This window comes from Populus euphratica, unplaced genomic scaffold, assembly GCF_000495115.2.
Source record: "Populus euphratica unplaced genomic scaffold, PopEup_1.0 scaffold816.1, whole genome shotgun sequence".
NCBI lineage: Eukaryota > Viridiplantae > Streptophyta > Magnoliopsida > Malpighiales > Salicaceae > Populus > Populus euphratica.
Window position 1 is genome coordinate 53,055 of NW_011500680.1, and position 16,266 is coordinate 69,320.

At 32.4% G+C, this 16,266-nt stretch overlaps 2 protein-coding genes across 3 annotated transcripts; one reads left to right on the forward strand and one right to left on the reverse strand.

Annotated features, from left to right (window-relative positions):
* Positions 1-8,441: 8,441 nt before the first annotated feature.
* LOC105115953 (high-affinity nitrate transporter 2.1-like) lies at positions 8,442-10,512 on the forward strand. Its single transcript, XM_011013048.1, has 3 exons — positions 8,442-9,328; positions 9,436-9,551; positions 9,644-10,512. Exons 1-3 carry the CDS (start codon positions 8,519-8,521, stop codon positions 10,290-10,292), a joined length of 1,575 nt encoding a protein of 524 aa, XP_011011350.1. The 5' UTR covers positions 8,442-8,518; the 3' UTR covers positions 10,293-10,512.
* Positions 10,513-12,068: 1,556 nt separating this feature from the next.
* On the reverse strand, positions 12,069-15,132 carry LOC105115955 (uncharacterized). Of its 2 annotated transcripts, none has more exons than XM_011013050.1 (4): positions 15,030-15,132; positions 13,382-13,590; positions 12,625-12,773; positions 12,069-12,494 (listed from the first exon to the last, which is right to left on the reverse strand). In XM_011013050.1, the coding sequence occupies exons 1-4, from the start codon at positions 15,073-15,075 to the stop codon at positions 12,407-12,409; spliced, it is 492 nt and encodes a 163-aa protein (XP_011011352.1). In that variant the 5' UTR covers positions 15,076-15,132; the 3' UTR covers positions 12,069-12,406. The 2 variants fall into 2 exon arrangements, with proteins under 2 accessions (XP_011011352.1, XP_011011354.1); XM_011013052.1 differs by having other exon boundaries at positions 12,403-12,494; positions 12,614-12,773.
* Positions 15,133-16,266: the final 1,134 nt, after the last annotated feature.

Below are 16,266 nucleotides of genomic sequence, written 5' to 3' on the forward strand. Positions count from 1 at the left end.
ATTCGAATAATGCTAATACTTGTAAATGTTATTAGGTATTCATGATTATAACTTATGTTAACAACAAATCAAGTTCTTTTCATAACATAGGTGTAGGCTATGCCATACGGTTGGGCTATGAAAGCGCTAAGTATTTATTGTACCAAGTATTATACAACATAAATCTAGATTAACCATTTAACAAGTAATGTATTAAGAGTGAACAAGATAACAAATACAAAATATGTTAGTATCAAATATTAACATGTTGAGTTTATATCATACTTATTTTTACACCATTAGTGTAACCTTTTCACCTCGATATAATAAACTCAGCTAAACATAATCAAGAATAGAAATATGAATAAATAAGATAAAAAAAATAAATAAGATATATGTTTGGACTGAACCAACATCTCTTTTTTAAGCTTCACCCTCTCTTTATCTTCTTAATTTCAGTTGTTGAACTCATCAATCAATCATTTGATTTATATGATAAGCCTGTATTTAAGATAAATAATTATCATAAATTAAAAGTATCTTATAGTATCAGAATTGTTATTATAAAACATACTTTAGTTAATGAGTTATTGATACTTCAAGTATAAAATGCTGATGTAAAATGTTAATAAAAATACACTTTTTAAGTAATAATCATACATCACCTTTATTTTAATACAATTAAATTTTATTTATATATTTTAGAAATCAAATAAACTAAATGAATAACAAATTACCAAGCTTTATATAAAACATTTTGGATTTTAAAAACCAAACAATATATTATTTTATTAAATACTAAAATAATTTACTAATAAAAATTTTAAAATAATCAATTAAAGACTATAAACAATATTGTAAAATTATTGAATAACATTGTATATGCCAAAAACCTAGTTTTCTTGAATGACACAAGCAAAAGAAAAATGATGTTTTCTAATGCAAACCCAATAATTTGGATGGTTTAGTCTTAAAACATAAATAATAGTTACATCCATCAAATTACATCCATTGAACCCCTACAGATGGTCAAATTATTCATTATTGATGAAGTCAGAGAAAACTTCAAATTTAATTAAGTCTTTCCATAACTTGCGCAATGAAGTTTGAAGGAAATTTTATTAATTTAGTTGAACCAGTCCTTGAAATTTTCCAACACCAATCCTCTATCATAATATGAAATCCTCTAATGCTTAAGTTAGTAAAGAAAATATGAACGAAAAGTGTAGAAGATTGTAGAAGAGTGTATGTTATGATTATTATATGTTGTTATCTAGTGACATTTGACATTCATAAAATTCATTCATATGAAATTACCTTATTAAATGTGAAGTTGCAGATAATCATAATTAGAAGAATCATGAATAATAATTAAATATGATCTTTAAAATGAGTTGATGAATGTACATGTCATACTAGATAATACAAGTGTCATACTTACTAGTGATGATAGCTATTGGTGACACAAGTGTGTGATTTCCATTTATAAGACAGGTCATTTGTAAGACAGGTATGTTGATTAGTACTTAAAAATGTATTTTTATCAAAGTTTTATATCATCATTTTGCACTTGAAGTATCAATAACTCCTTAACTAAAACAAGTTTTATAATAACATATCTAATAATATAAGATACCTTTAATTTACAGTAAATGTTCATTTTAAATGTAGCCCTATCACATAAATGAAAGGATTGATTAATGAATTTAAAAACTGAAATTGAAAGGACAAAGAGATGGCTAAACTTAGACAAGAAATGGTGGTGCAGTCCAAACCGAAACACTGTTCGGTAATTGGGTTATATCTGGAGTTGTAGATCTTGAATTTTAGTTTGGTTTATATGGGTAGAAAGCTAAGATATAGGCCTAAGTCTTAGCATCAAAAGAGAAGTTTGAATCTATCCTGTAGCCCAAACACTGTTTAGTGTTCAACCCATATCTCGAGTTCTAAAATTCCAATTGCATCAATTATTTTTTTGGTTGGAAAGCAGAAATAATTTTCTAAAACTTTCATGAAGACTATTTATTCAAATTATAATGTTAGCCTTTTTTTTCTGGAAAGATGAGACAATTTCTTACAATTCAAGTGGAATTTTGATGTTATTAATGATATTTTGGGCAGATGAGAGAAGATAAGGATTGTCATCAAGTCAAGAGTTGGTCACCCACTCATCAATTAGTCATCAAATCAATAGTTTCCAATTTTGGCCTATTTGTGGAATTTGCAAATTGTTTTTCTATTTTACGCTTTGATTACTAGGGACTAGTAATAAGCTGGTTGGGGGGTGTGATTAGTACTTAAAAGTGCATTTTTATCATGGTTTTATATCATCATTTTGCACTTGAAGTATCAATAACTCCTTAACTAAAATATGTTTTATAATAATGTATCTAATAATATAAGATACCTTTAATTTGTGGTAAATGTCTATTTTTAATGCAGGTCTATCACATAAATGAAAGGATTGATTGATGACTTGAAGAACTTAAATTGCATGGATAAAGAGATGGTCAAACTTAGAGAAGAGATGTCGGTGCAATCCAAACCGGAACACTGTTCGGTAATTGGGTCATATCTAGAGCTATATATCTCAGATTTAGGTCCAATTTATATGGATGGAAAGGTAAGACATAGGCCTACAACTTTCATATGGAGCCCAAGATCTAAAAAGGCCATTATCAAGTCCAAATTGTAGCAACAACAAAGAAGCCCGAATCTGTCTTCCAGCCCGAGCACTGTTCGGTATTTTGGCCATATCTGGAGTTCTAGAAGTCCAAATGAGCTGAATTTTTTACACAAGAAAGCTGAGACAATTGCCTACAACTTTCATGTTTGCAACTGGCTCCAATTTTGACGTTATCAATGACGTTTTGGGCAGACAAGAGAAGATAAGGATTGTCACCAAGTCAAGAGTTGGCCACCCACTTATCAATTAGTCATCAAATCAATAGTTCCCATTTTTGGCCTATAAAAGGAGGCATTTTCCATGCATTTAGGCATCTTGGTTTCCAGATCAAGATCATGCTCTTCCTTTCTCTCTTTGTATTTTTTATGCTTTGTTTTCATTAATATTAAGTTTATGCCTTTCATTTCCTTTCCTTTACTTAGTTAACTTTTATGTTCTTATTTTGTTTATCTATTTTGCTTTCTTTCATTATGTCTAGCTAAGTTAGTTATGTCAAGGTGGAAAGGTTACACTAATGGTGTGAGAATAAGTATAATGTAAACTTGATATGGACTTTAATGTTTGATACTAACATGTTTTGTATTTGTTATCTTGTTCACTCTTTAATACTTTGCTTGTTAAATGACTAATCTTGATTTATGTTGTATAACACTTGTTACAAAAAATGCTTAGCACTTTCATAGCCCATACTGTATGGTATAACCGACACTTGAGTTATGAAAGAAACTTGATTTGTTGTTAACATAAGTATTAGCATTATTTTGAATAAAATAACTAATATAATCATGTTAACAATTTATAATCTAATTGGAACCTCCTCTGTGTGTGGTTTCCATTTGAGTAATAAAAGTTTATACTATATTTGTTTGACATACCATTAGTGGATCCTCTAACCTTGACATTTATTTTTATTATTGTTTAATCATTATGTTAATCGTTCATCTCAAAGTTCTCATCAACTTCTTTTTCTTCTTCTTCTTTTATTGTTATTGTTATTGTTATTATTATTGTTATTGTTATTGTTGTTGTTGTGCTATTGTTATCTATAATTTATACAATTAACCTCCTTGTGGTTCGACCCTGGTCTTGCCGGGTTATTTATTACTTCGATACTCCTGCACTTGAGAGAAGACATTAGTCTTTTGGTCGTGTCATAGTCAAGTTTTGGGGTTGTCTCCAAAGCTTTAGCACAAAAGGAGATCATTAGAAAAACAGTTGGAGAGGAACTATAGCTCTTCACAATGTCTGATCGAATGAATGTTATGTTTAAACACGTTGATGCGTTCATTGTCTTAGTAGGTGGCCTAGGCATATTTGAAGAGATCTTTCATATTACCTCTTAGGCTCAATTACACATTCACTATAAACCTATAGGTTTATTAAATGTTAATGGTTGTTATGATAAGTTGTTGTCTTTTCTTGATCATACTGTGGAACACGAATTTCTAATATCTTTTACACGACAAATCATAATCTTTGCTGTTACTGCTGAATAATTGATTAACTAACTATAATTTTTCAGTCCTGTAATTGATCCCTCCATGAGTCGTATAAATTGATCATCTAAGAAAAGTCGTAAAAAGCTTAGATTGGATTTGAGCCTTCATTTATGAATCTTGGTGTCTTTTGGTTTTATTATTATGTTTTGTTGTTTCTTATATTTGTTTAAGTGTGTTTCAGGTTTGTCAGTATTTATTATTTTAGGTAATGTCTTCTATACTCTATCTTTCTACCTTAGGATATTGAGGACAATATCTCATTTTAATTGGGGGAGATGGTAGTAGTTAAAAAAAAAAACTAATTAACTATGTTTTCTATTTGATAAATCATGTGTAAAACTATTATTATTAGGATGACAGAGTAGAGCTCTTTTGTTAAAGTGACTTGAGACTCATCTTAGTAATCATTCTTAACAAGGTCTATCATAATACTTTTTGAAATATTCAGGTTTACAAACTCTTGCGTTATTATTACTTAATTCTGCTTATATACTCATTTAACAAGTATTTTTAAACCTTTATTTTCACACACACACTTTAACATATGATTATGGGTTGCATATTGGATTATTACAGTGTTTATATTCGTTTGTTAAATGTAACAACTAAGAAAAAGGGGTAGTATATAAATTGCAAAAACAAAAGAGCAAAAAAAAAAAGATAATAAAAACATAGATAAGTTTGGTTTTGTAACCTCCTTAACCTAAGTAATTAAATCTGAAGGGGTGTTTTAACAGCTAATACCTTAAAGTCAACCCGAGTTACTAAGCTCATAAAGATGTTTCAACACCTAATGCCCTAAGACCAACTAGTTTGGGAGTTATTAACCGAAAGCTCGTTACATGGGTTAAAGATGCATTGTGTTTTAAGTTATATGTATATTAATAAAAAAATAAGAAAAAAAAAGAGAAAAAAGAAAATAATAATAATCTCAACCTAAGAAAGTTAACTTTATATATTAGAACAAAAATTTTGTTTTCTTCCTAGAAAAGCCTCATAACTATATGTTAATATATTGAGTATAAAAGGAAGGTTTATTAATTTCTTGTTTATGAGGTATTGAGCAGATATATAAATTTAATGAGAGTTTGTTTATCTGGATAGATTAATGGAAGTTGAATGATGAATGTCTTTCTTTGTGGAATTCACAAATTATTTTCTATTTTAACGCTTGGATTACTAAATACTAGTAATAAGCTAGGTGTGGGTGTGATTAGTACCTAAAATTACATTTTTATCAAGGTTTTATATTATCATTTTGTACTTGAAGTATCAATAACTTCTTAACTAAAACTAAAGCATGTTTTATAATAACATATCTAATAATATAAGATATATTTAATTCATAGTAAATGTTTATTTTAAATATAGGCTTATCACATAAATAAAAGGATTGATTAATGAGTTTAAGAATTGAAATTGAAAAGACAAAGAGATCGCCAAACTTAGAAAAGAGATGTTGGTGCAGTCCAAACCGGAACACTATTCGGTAATTAGGTTATATCTAAAGCTGTAAATATCATATTTAGGTCTAATTTATATAGATGGAAAGGTAAGACATAGGCCTACAACTTTTATTGGAGCTCAAGTTTTAAAAAAGTCATTTTCAAGTCTAAATTATAGCAATAACGAAGAAGTTAGAATCTGTCTTGCAGCCCGAACATTATTCAGTGTTTGACCCATATCTACAGTTCTAGAAGTCTAAATGACATCAAATTTTTTTCCTAGAAAGTTTAGATAATTTCCTAGAATTTTTATGTTTCAAGTGGTTCTAATTCTGATGTTTTCAATGATGTTTTGGGTAAACAAGAGAAGAATGACTAACCTAGATTTATGTTGTATAACACTTGGTACAACAAATACTTGACACTTTTATAGCTAATACTGTATGGTATAACGGACACTTGAGCTATGAAAGGAACTTGATTGTTGTTAATATAAGTTATAATCATGAATGCCTAACAACATTTACAAGTATTAGCTTTATCCAAATAAGATAATTAATGTAATCATGTTAACAATTTATAATCTGATTGGAACCTCCTTTGTATGTGGTGTCCAATTAAATAATAAGAATATATACTATACTTGTTTGAAATACCAATCCTTACGTTAATCTTTCATCTCAAAGTTCTCATCAACTTTTTCTTCTTCTTTTTCTTCTTCTATTATTATTATTATTATTATTACTACTACTACTACTACTACTACTATTGTTGTTGTTGTTGTTATTGTTACTATTATTGTTAATATTGTTGTTATATTATTGTTATCTATTTATACAATTAACCTCCCTGTGGTTCAATCTCGATCTTGCTGAATTATTTATTATTTTGACACTCCTGTACTTGGAAGAGATATCAATCTTTTAGTCATGTCAATTATCACCTACAAAGTTATCGCTTACTATTATATCACCTATAAAGTTATCACCTACAAGCTTATCTATTAGTTTCAGGTTTGAAAGAACTTGAGAATTTGACAAAACAAACTGTGATATAGTGATTTGAGTTTTTAATTGAAATATTAATGATAGGCTTCCCTACAATCAGCCTTATATAGTGATGCCAACTACCAATTATCTCTCACATTTTAGGGTTCTCCACCAACTTCTTCTTAACTGGTGATAACCTTCCATCTTTCAAAGTTATTTTCATGTTCTCATATTCATATTATATGGCTTGTTATACTTATTTATAGAGTTAGTCTTATGTGCATTTTCCTTCTTTTATATGTGTTAGTAACTCTTATTTTCTAAATTTCTTTCAATTAATCTAATTATTAGATAACTATCATATAACTTTTTTTGTCTATTTTTTATAAAAATTTACAGTATAACATAAGGTATATATAGGTACAGAACTAAATTTTTTCTACAATGAAAAATGGTTATTTAATTCAAATTTTATAATCCAATAAAAAGTTTTATTAGTGGGTCTTTTTTTAGAATAGAACCATAAGGCATTTATGGATACATCAAACAACAAGAGTATATCTAGGCTTATATGATCACAATCCAAAAACTAAAAGAGTATATCTAGGCTTATATGTGATGTCGAATGTTTTCGTAAACACATTTATAAACTAGATGAACAAGACCAAATCAAAGAAGAAGTCATGTGTTAAATAAGCTTTCCGATAAAAAATATAATTTTTAATTTAATTATTGAATTAGGCTAAAATTTAGTTATCATGTTCTACAAGCTTTATTTTTAGCTCATGTCGGGTGACGTCAGGCTTGTGAACATTAGCTAATGTTAGGAATAGATTTAAAAAATATTATTTCAAAATTTCTTGTTATTTGTTGGATTATTTTTCTTTGTTATTTTCAATCTATTTTTTCTTTATAGGATATGTTAATTTGGCTACTATTTACATAATTTGTATATTTTTTTTAAGAATAATTTTAAAATTATTACATTTTAGAATATATTAAAACAAAGTTTTCTCTACTAATTTTTATGGCTGTAACCTAGATCTTGATGAAACGTTTTTTATTTTTTTCGTATACCTTGCGTCAACATAGGCTAATGTAATATTTTTCTGCATATATATCTCAGTAAATGGTGTGCATATATGATCATCTCTTCATCTTTCAAGAAGCAACGCAAAATCTCCTAGCTTCCATGCCGATGGCGTTGCCAAATGAGACGCCTTGGCTTACCAGTTGCGTTCACGGCAATGATAATTACAAGGTCATTTTAAGGCGGTGGCCCTATTCCTCGTCACTCAGCAAGGGCTAATATTTGAAGATGATGAGACTTGATAACATAAGCACATCTACATCAAGTATCCTGATTAACTTCACAAAGATTAATATTATGTTTTGTCAACTCATTCAAAATCTTAAATCACCTTCGTTTTCAAACTAACCACTCTGAAACAAACAGATGGCTCTATAAACTGCGGAATGCTAGTCAACGTGATTACAACAACTGTCTTACCTTAAGCAAGATAGCTGTACAAATAATCAGAATCGTGGAGGCCGTCTTAATGGTCCTGAAAATTACGGCTAGTTCTGAAAGGACATGGTGATCCTTGAGCTACACGACGGGCCCTCCAAGTCTGAAGTAACAGCAAGTTGAGATACGAGGAAGAGTTCTTTGCTTCTTTTTTTTTTTCTTTTTGTCTATTCAAATAGGAATGGCCCAAGACTATCAGAACAGTCAAGGAATCTCAAATAGCTTATTCAGGGTTTTACAATGTCAACAGAAACTTTAATATAAATACTACAGAACCCGACTTCACTTCTCACAAGAAAAGCAAATATACTGCCTTCTAAGTCTTAGCCTTTTCAACTTCCCTAATCTGAAACAACTATCACAATCCAGTTTTGAAGAGAATAGAGGAAGGGATGGCTAACGTTGAGGGTTCCCTGGGTAGTTCCATGCATGGAGTGACAGGCAGAGAACAAACCTTTGCCTTTTCGGTTGCCTCTCCTACAGTCCCCACGGATACAACAGCAAATTTTGCCTTGCCAGTTGATTCTGAGCACAAGGCCAAAGTGTTCAAGATTTTCTCTTTTGCTAACCCCCATATGAGAACGTTTCACCTTTCATGGATATCCTTCTTCACTTGTTTTGTCTCCACTTTTGCTGCAGCACCCCTTGTTCCTATCATTCGGGACAACCTCAATTTAACCAAAAGTGACATTGGTAATGCTGGGGTTGCTTCTGTCTCTGGAAGCATCTTCTCTAGGCTTGTAATGGGTGCAGTTTGTGACCTCTTGGGGCCGCGATATGGGTGTGCGTTTCTGATCATGCTCTCAGCCCCAACTGTGTTTTGCATGTCGTTTGTGAACTCAGCTGGAGGATACCTAGCAGTCCGTTTCATGATTGGATTCTCTCTTGCAACGTTTGTGTCATGCCAGTACTGGATGAGCACAATGTTTAACAGCAAGATTATAGGACTTGTCAATGGAACCGCAGCCGGTTGGGGCAATATGGGTGGAGGTGCAACTCAGCTCGTAATGCCCTTGGTCTACGAGCTCATTAAGCGAGCTGGTTCAACTTCATTCAGTGCTTGGAGGATAGCATTTTTTTTCCCAGGATGGCTTCATGTTATCACGGGAATCTTGGTCTTGACTCTAGGCCAAGACTTGCCTGACGGGAATCTCGGAGCCCTCAAGAAGACGGGTGATGTTGCTAAAGATAAGTTCTTCAAGGTCAGTTTCTTTAAGTTCTATACCCACTCTCCATTAACGCTCATACCTCAAAGTAAAAAAACAAACATTAAATCTTAATTATTCAATGTGTTTTATCTCTTGTTCAGGTACTTTGGTATGCTGTTACAAACTATAGGACCTGGATCTTTGTCCTTCTATATGGCTACTCCATGGGAGTTGAATTATCCACCGACAATGTTATCGCCGAGTACTTCTATGACAGGTGATTCTTGAACCAATCATGGTATGCATCTTCACCCTGCCGTCTCATGTGATATGTTGACTAATCAAAAGTTATGTTGACATGTTTAATAGGTTCGATCTAAAGCTTCACACAGCAGGTGTCATTGCTAACCTTGTAGCTCGTCCCTTTGGTGGATATTCTTCTGATGTAGCAGCGAGGTACTTCGGGATGAGAGGCAGGTTATGGGTGCTCTGGATTTTACAAACACTTGGAGGAGTTTTCTGTATTTGGCTCGGTCGAGCTAATTCACTTCCCCTTGCTGTCACCGCTATGATTCTCTTCTCTATTGGAGCTCAAGCTGCTTGTGGAGCAACTTTCGGTATCATTCCCTTTATTTCTCGACGATCATTGGGCATCATATCCGGCCTAACTGGTGCAGGTGGAAATTTTGGGTCCGGATTGACACAACTAGTATTCTTTTCGAGCTCAAGTTTGTCCACAGCTGCAGGTCTATCCTGGATGGGTGTCATGATTTGCGGTTGCACTCTCCCTGTGACGTTGGTTTACTTCCCACAATGGGGCGGCATGTTCTTTCCGCCTTCTAAAGACGCAGTGAAGTCAACAGAAGAATCCTATTATGCATCAGAGTGGGATGAGGACGAGAAGCAAAAGGGCATGCACCAGCAAAGCCTCAAGTTTGCGGAGAACAGCCGATCTGAACGTGGCAAGCGCATTGCCTCTGCACCAACACCACCAAGTACCACACCAAACCGTGTGTAGATCAAAGAGTTGGCCATGCTTCTATTGGGCACTAGGCAATATCAAGAACGATGCAAGCCAGGTTTTTGGAGTGAAAAGGGCTTTGAAATAATTCCATCATTATGTTTGTTACCGTATTCTTCTTGTTTTTTCGACCCTTTGTAGACTTGATTTCAATTATCAGCTGGAATCTAAGTTAAAGGTATCCACGCCATGCAAGGATCCTGATATTTAGGTTTAAGCCTGGTATCTTCAAGCACCTTCATTTCATATCTTCAAAATTATTTGTTGACTTCTGAAGCTATGGAATTAAACGAACTCACAACCCCTAGGCTTAACCGAGAATGATGGGAAATGGCATTATAAAGTGAGGAATTTAAGCTAATATCATATTGGGGAGATGTTCAATCATTTCCTGTATTTGTGGAGGAGTTGACTTGGCTCTAGTTACTGCAGTTGTACGGCTAATATAAAAAGGCTAAACCATCATGATGTCATTGATTTTTTAAAATGATAGAAGAAATTATATAATAAATTAAGTAGAACCACTATGCAGATGATAAATGATCACTAAACATATGACAAAATCATAAGCCAAATGAACTTCAAATGGATTTTCTTGGATTTGATAAATAAATATATAGCAAAAGGCAATTCAAATACATTTCTCGAAGAAGTGCCTTGAATGATGTGAGATTTAGGGTATCAAGCAGAATCTTGAATATTCGACTTGCCAATCAGGACAAAATCAAAAGGAAAAGATTCAAAGTAATCAAAAGGAAAAGATTCAAAGGGGAGCTACCTAGGTTATTCCATTCCCGGACATGGACAGGAATTGTGCAGCAGGTGCGCCACAGAAGAAACACACTCTTCGTTGCAGTGTCCAATCATCAATTCCGAAACAAGCAAAAAAGCATAAAAATGCTCATAGTGCATGCTAGCTACTTCAATTGATAAAATATCACTCGGCATTGTCTCAAAAGATTAGTGATCAAATTCTATTCACATCCAAAATAACAGATTTGGACTGTTGTAAAATTGTTAGCTCAATGGAAATTGCTATTGAATTTCTCTTCTAAGTGTAGAGCCATAAGAGCTGTATACATGAATGGATCAAGAAAATTCTATTAGGAGAAAAAACAAGTAATAGCTTACTGATAAATTCAAGTTAATCCGATATTGAATTTGAACCTTCTAGTATAGAAGGATAGAGGCACTGTTGGAAATAAAATTTAACCATAGAGGCAGGACCAACTTTGACAGAAATGAATCTCTTGAATGTCTAGAATATTTCTTTGGCGAGAAAGTATGTGCTCTAAAATCTTAATGATGGTTTTTAGACTCCAAGGACTAATGATGCTACTCTCTAATCATCTTGTTGTCGGAAATTCATTTATTAATGAAAGAGATCTACATACAAATCCACAATCAAAGTGTTTTATCCTCCAAAATTCCATAAAAATCTCTCGTGCTTTGCTCTTGTTAGAAAAGCGACATCCATGGCTATTGAGGGTGGCATGTGTAGCAACAACGTTTTCCAAAGGTTGCAACTCAACCGAAGGTTGCATCTATGTCTCCTAAAACTACTTTTATTTCTCCTAAAGGTTCACCGAATAGAAGGTGGTTCTGAAACAAGGACTTTGGAACTCTCTCATAGAACTAACGCAACAAGCTTCGTTCTCTTCCCTCTCATACCCTTTAATCCTAACTAGCAAAGTTCACATTGTATAGTAACCATAAAGTGTATGCATTGCTAGCTTAACTTGGTGCGTACTGTGATCAGTTAAAACTCAAGCATACAACAAAAAGAACAAAGTCATTACCTCAAAATTCATAATGTGATAGTTCAGAAGCGAACTTGTGTGATATTAGCAAGGAAAAATACTACTACATCAAAAATATCGATCACCAATTGGTTGAATACATAACAGATCATACTTGTGCAAAATCCCAACAAGAAAAGTGGAATTGACACTAAGATACACACATTACTCATAAGGTGGATTGTACAGGGGGAAAAAACGAACTCACTTCCAATTTCGTTGACCGTGAGTTCCTTGTATTCTTTCAGAATTAGGCATTGAAGCAGCTTAAATCACCGATATTAATTAGAAATAAAGAGATATGGCATAAAATTAATAGTTCAACTTTCCACTGCCACCACAAGCGCTACAAGATCGAGCAGAGGAGCACTTTGTACAGTAGCTCCACTTCTTTGGAAGCCTGAAAAGGTGTACCTCGTTGTATCAATCATATGATGAAGATTGTGCTGTTTCTGTGTGTGGGCGTGTGTGGGCGCGCAAGTATGTGTGTGTGCCAAAGATAGAGATTGAGAGAGAGACTTCAAATGTACCCTGCTGTATATCGAGTGGCCATGTTCTTTGCACTCATTCTTGCTCTCTCAGCACTCTCTTCTGACAGTTTCTTAAGAACAAACCCTTCACCATTGCATTCAGAACATATACCAGAACCACCACAATCTTCACATGTTTTGAGTGGAATCTGCATTATAAAAAGGTATATGAAATGACTCAGGCATATATAGATAAAAAAGTAGAAGGCTGTTGCTGGTAGGGGCACTAAAACAGTGGGTGCAGCAGCAATTAAATGTGCATTGCTTGTTAAAAATTTAAAACTGCTGAAGAAGCATGGCATACTGTGGTTAGTTTGTGAATCTGATGAAACAAGTATTGAAAGAAAGGTACTAGGAAAACTGAAGAAGCTTCTAAACAAATTTAATAAGTGATAAAGCAATCAAATATTACCCTGATGGTTAAATAATGCATTGTATAAGAATTCTTTCCCCAGCTGCCCAACTAAAGTAACATCTCTAATTGGATATATCTATCTTATTTTGACTGAAGAAATCCATTTGAATACAATTCTCATAGGCATGAAATTGACTAACTGAACGTGAAAATAAAGCATGGTTAAATATCATGCTTTTAGCAATTAATCATGCACAGTATGGTGTATTTTTACTAGATAGTTTCGCTGATAATTTATGTTTACAAAAACATGACTATTTTCCTCAGTAATCTATGGTGACATCCTATTTTCGATGCTCTTTCCCAAATATAAACATTTGCCATTTTATATTACACATGTACCTCATCTGCCTCGGATGGTTTGTTTCTTCTCACTAGAAGGGTAATTGCAGCACCCACAGCTGTAGCAGCAATTGCCACAGAGGCAGCTGTCTCTGGTGCAGAATAGCATACTGTGGATGTTTTTCTCCCTTGTTCTTGTAATTTCACATCAATTGAAGAACAAATAGCAGGATCTGGTATGGTACGACCTTGAGGCTTGGACTCCCTGTCTGTTTCACAAGATCAAAGATAATCAACAAGCACCCCAATCCCCAAATATTATTTACTATTTAACCTAAAAATACAAATGGAAATTCAGAATGATAATATCAAATGACTGGACATGGCTTCTTCTCTTTTAATGGAGGTTTCTTAGAAATTAGTTTTATTGTACTTGGTGTTTTAATGCTATCACTATCACCAGGAGAGCCTTTACCATTACAGACTCAATATCAACATTGATATCCAAGAACAATACTTGCAACTGATTTCCGTCATCATTAATATCTAAGAGAACTTTGTCGTTCAGGACAAAGTAACAGCAAATCGCTTCAAAAAGTTTTCACTACAACAAAAATCCAGGGAAACCATATTCAATCCTATTTACTTCATAGAACTAATGCTGATAGGGTACTGTTAATACATGGAATCAATTAGATTCGGGGAGTTCATTCTACAAGAGGCTCAAAAGGGTAAAGCCTTAAAGACAGTTTCTTAGCTCAAAAAGATAAAAGGGTTTATTACAATGTTGGTGTTAGACATACTGAACTACAAAAGGTATAAAATTACAATGTTGGTGTCTGAACAACAACAGGTATTAAAACCAGAGCTAGAATTAACCCAAATGAGAAAAATCTTTATTCCAACTTGTCTGTATTTATTTGATTGAATTATTGAAGTATAAATTCTGGCCAGTGGCCAACCAATTAAAGGCACTTTCCCTTCCAACCCCTAGATAATAAACCACAACCCTCATCAAAGTCCAAAACTGCACTAGCAACAACCCAAATGCACAATCCTAAAAGAATCAACAACTTATTCATGTAGCCATTAGACTCCAGAAAGTGGGGCTAAAAACCCCAATATATTGAAGCACTTATCTCGAAGCAACATAAATGCAAACCCTCAAAACCCCCAACACTTTTCAGCAATCAAAGCCAACATTTCTTGTTCTGCATTTTAGCACACCTAATACTTAACCAAGAATTCATGTTGTGTATTTCCAAACAGAACCAAGAAAAAAGATGACATTCATTCTACCCATCAAATTATAGAAACCTCTTCAAGCACTCAACATTAAATACAGTGTCCCCCTTTCTGGGGTTTTCTATAACAGCCACAACAACTCTAATTAGCTTTAAAATCCAAAGACAAGTAATAGAAGCCATTGCAACAAGGACCTTCCTTCATAAAGTTTAACGTAAATAAGGTAACCCTCATCAAAATGATGCTGAAAATACAAGTAAGAGAAGAAACAACCACCTCATAAAAGCCTCCATGGCCATATCTTTAATGGGTTTATTTCATTAATGAGCTTCTCATTATTGTAAGACACTACTTGTCAACTACCTTCAAAATTTACAGCAACTTGTAACTACAAAAACAGCTACAGGTAGAGCAATTAGAGTTGTATATTAATATCAGGACAGAGCTTATTTGAAGTACTTACTCTTGGAGAAGGAGGTGAATGACAAAGCGTGCACTGCTAACTCCATCTCCAAATTAATGAAAGGGCTCCTCGAGTAACAGGAACAACTGAAAGTTCTCTTATCTTAGCTATATGTCAATCCAATTTTTCATATCAGCCCTTGGTGTTGTAACTAATTTCACTATTGCCATTTTTTAACCAAAACTATCTTAATTTTTTTTCTTTTTTCAAAGACAGTTGATTATATATCTATATATATATAAAGATCTAGATCCCAAGTCATCATTATTAGATCTAGTTTATATAGTCAATGGTATTGAATTACATCTACAACTATAAAAAGCTGTCACAAATTGCGAAAGGATTTGAATTTTTTTTTTTAATAACCAGAAAGGACTTGATCCCATTCCACTTTAAATTGTTTTATAGACTTTCAAGATTCACTTCTTCTATTTAAACCTTGTTTAATAAATTCATAGGATCTTGATTAATAAGCAAATTAATTCGAGTATATTCAAATGATAAAAATAAATAAATATATATATATAGTAGAATACATTAAATTTCCTTAAAAGAGTTGTGATGTTATATATCAATAGCTTAGAGAATTAATGATACAATGGAATTAATAAACACTTGGTGAACTGTATTTATCCAAACCTTATTAATTATGAACTTAAATACGGTAATAATTGTTTTTTAAAATATATTTTTAAAAAATAAATTAAAATAATATTTTAAAAAAAAATTATTTTTAATATTAATATATCAAAATGATCTGGAAATATAAATAAATATTAATTTAAAACATAAATTAATATATCAAAAAATTTCAAAGTTATTTTTAAAATATAAAAATAGACAGTTCTCTGTACGCACCATGTAATAAACTCTTATTTAACGTTTGGTAAAGCATATCAATCTGACTATTAATACAGGCATTGAGTAATAAATGATCTCACAAGTCGAATAATTAATCAGAAAACTTAAAACAGGCCACTACTTTTACCAAACAAACTACAGTACTTATTAGTTAAGGTTCTTAATTTTCCTTTTCTTTTTGAATGTGTCTAGGTTGATAATTAATGTTAGTAGTTAAGATTTAATTAAGAAGAGCAACTAGTACATAAAAATTAAAATCAAGACTCCTCCAACTTGTTCATATCTTCAATGTTAATTTTATACTACACAACTCAACTGAAAGGGATGATATTGTTTGTTTGTTTTTTTTCAAAATTATTTTAAAAAATAAAAAAAA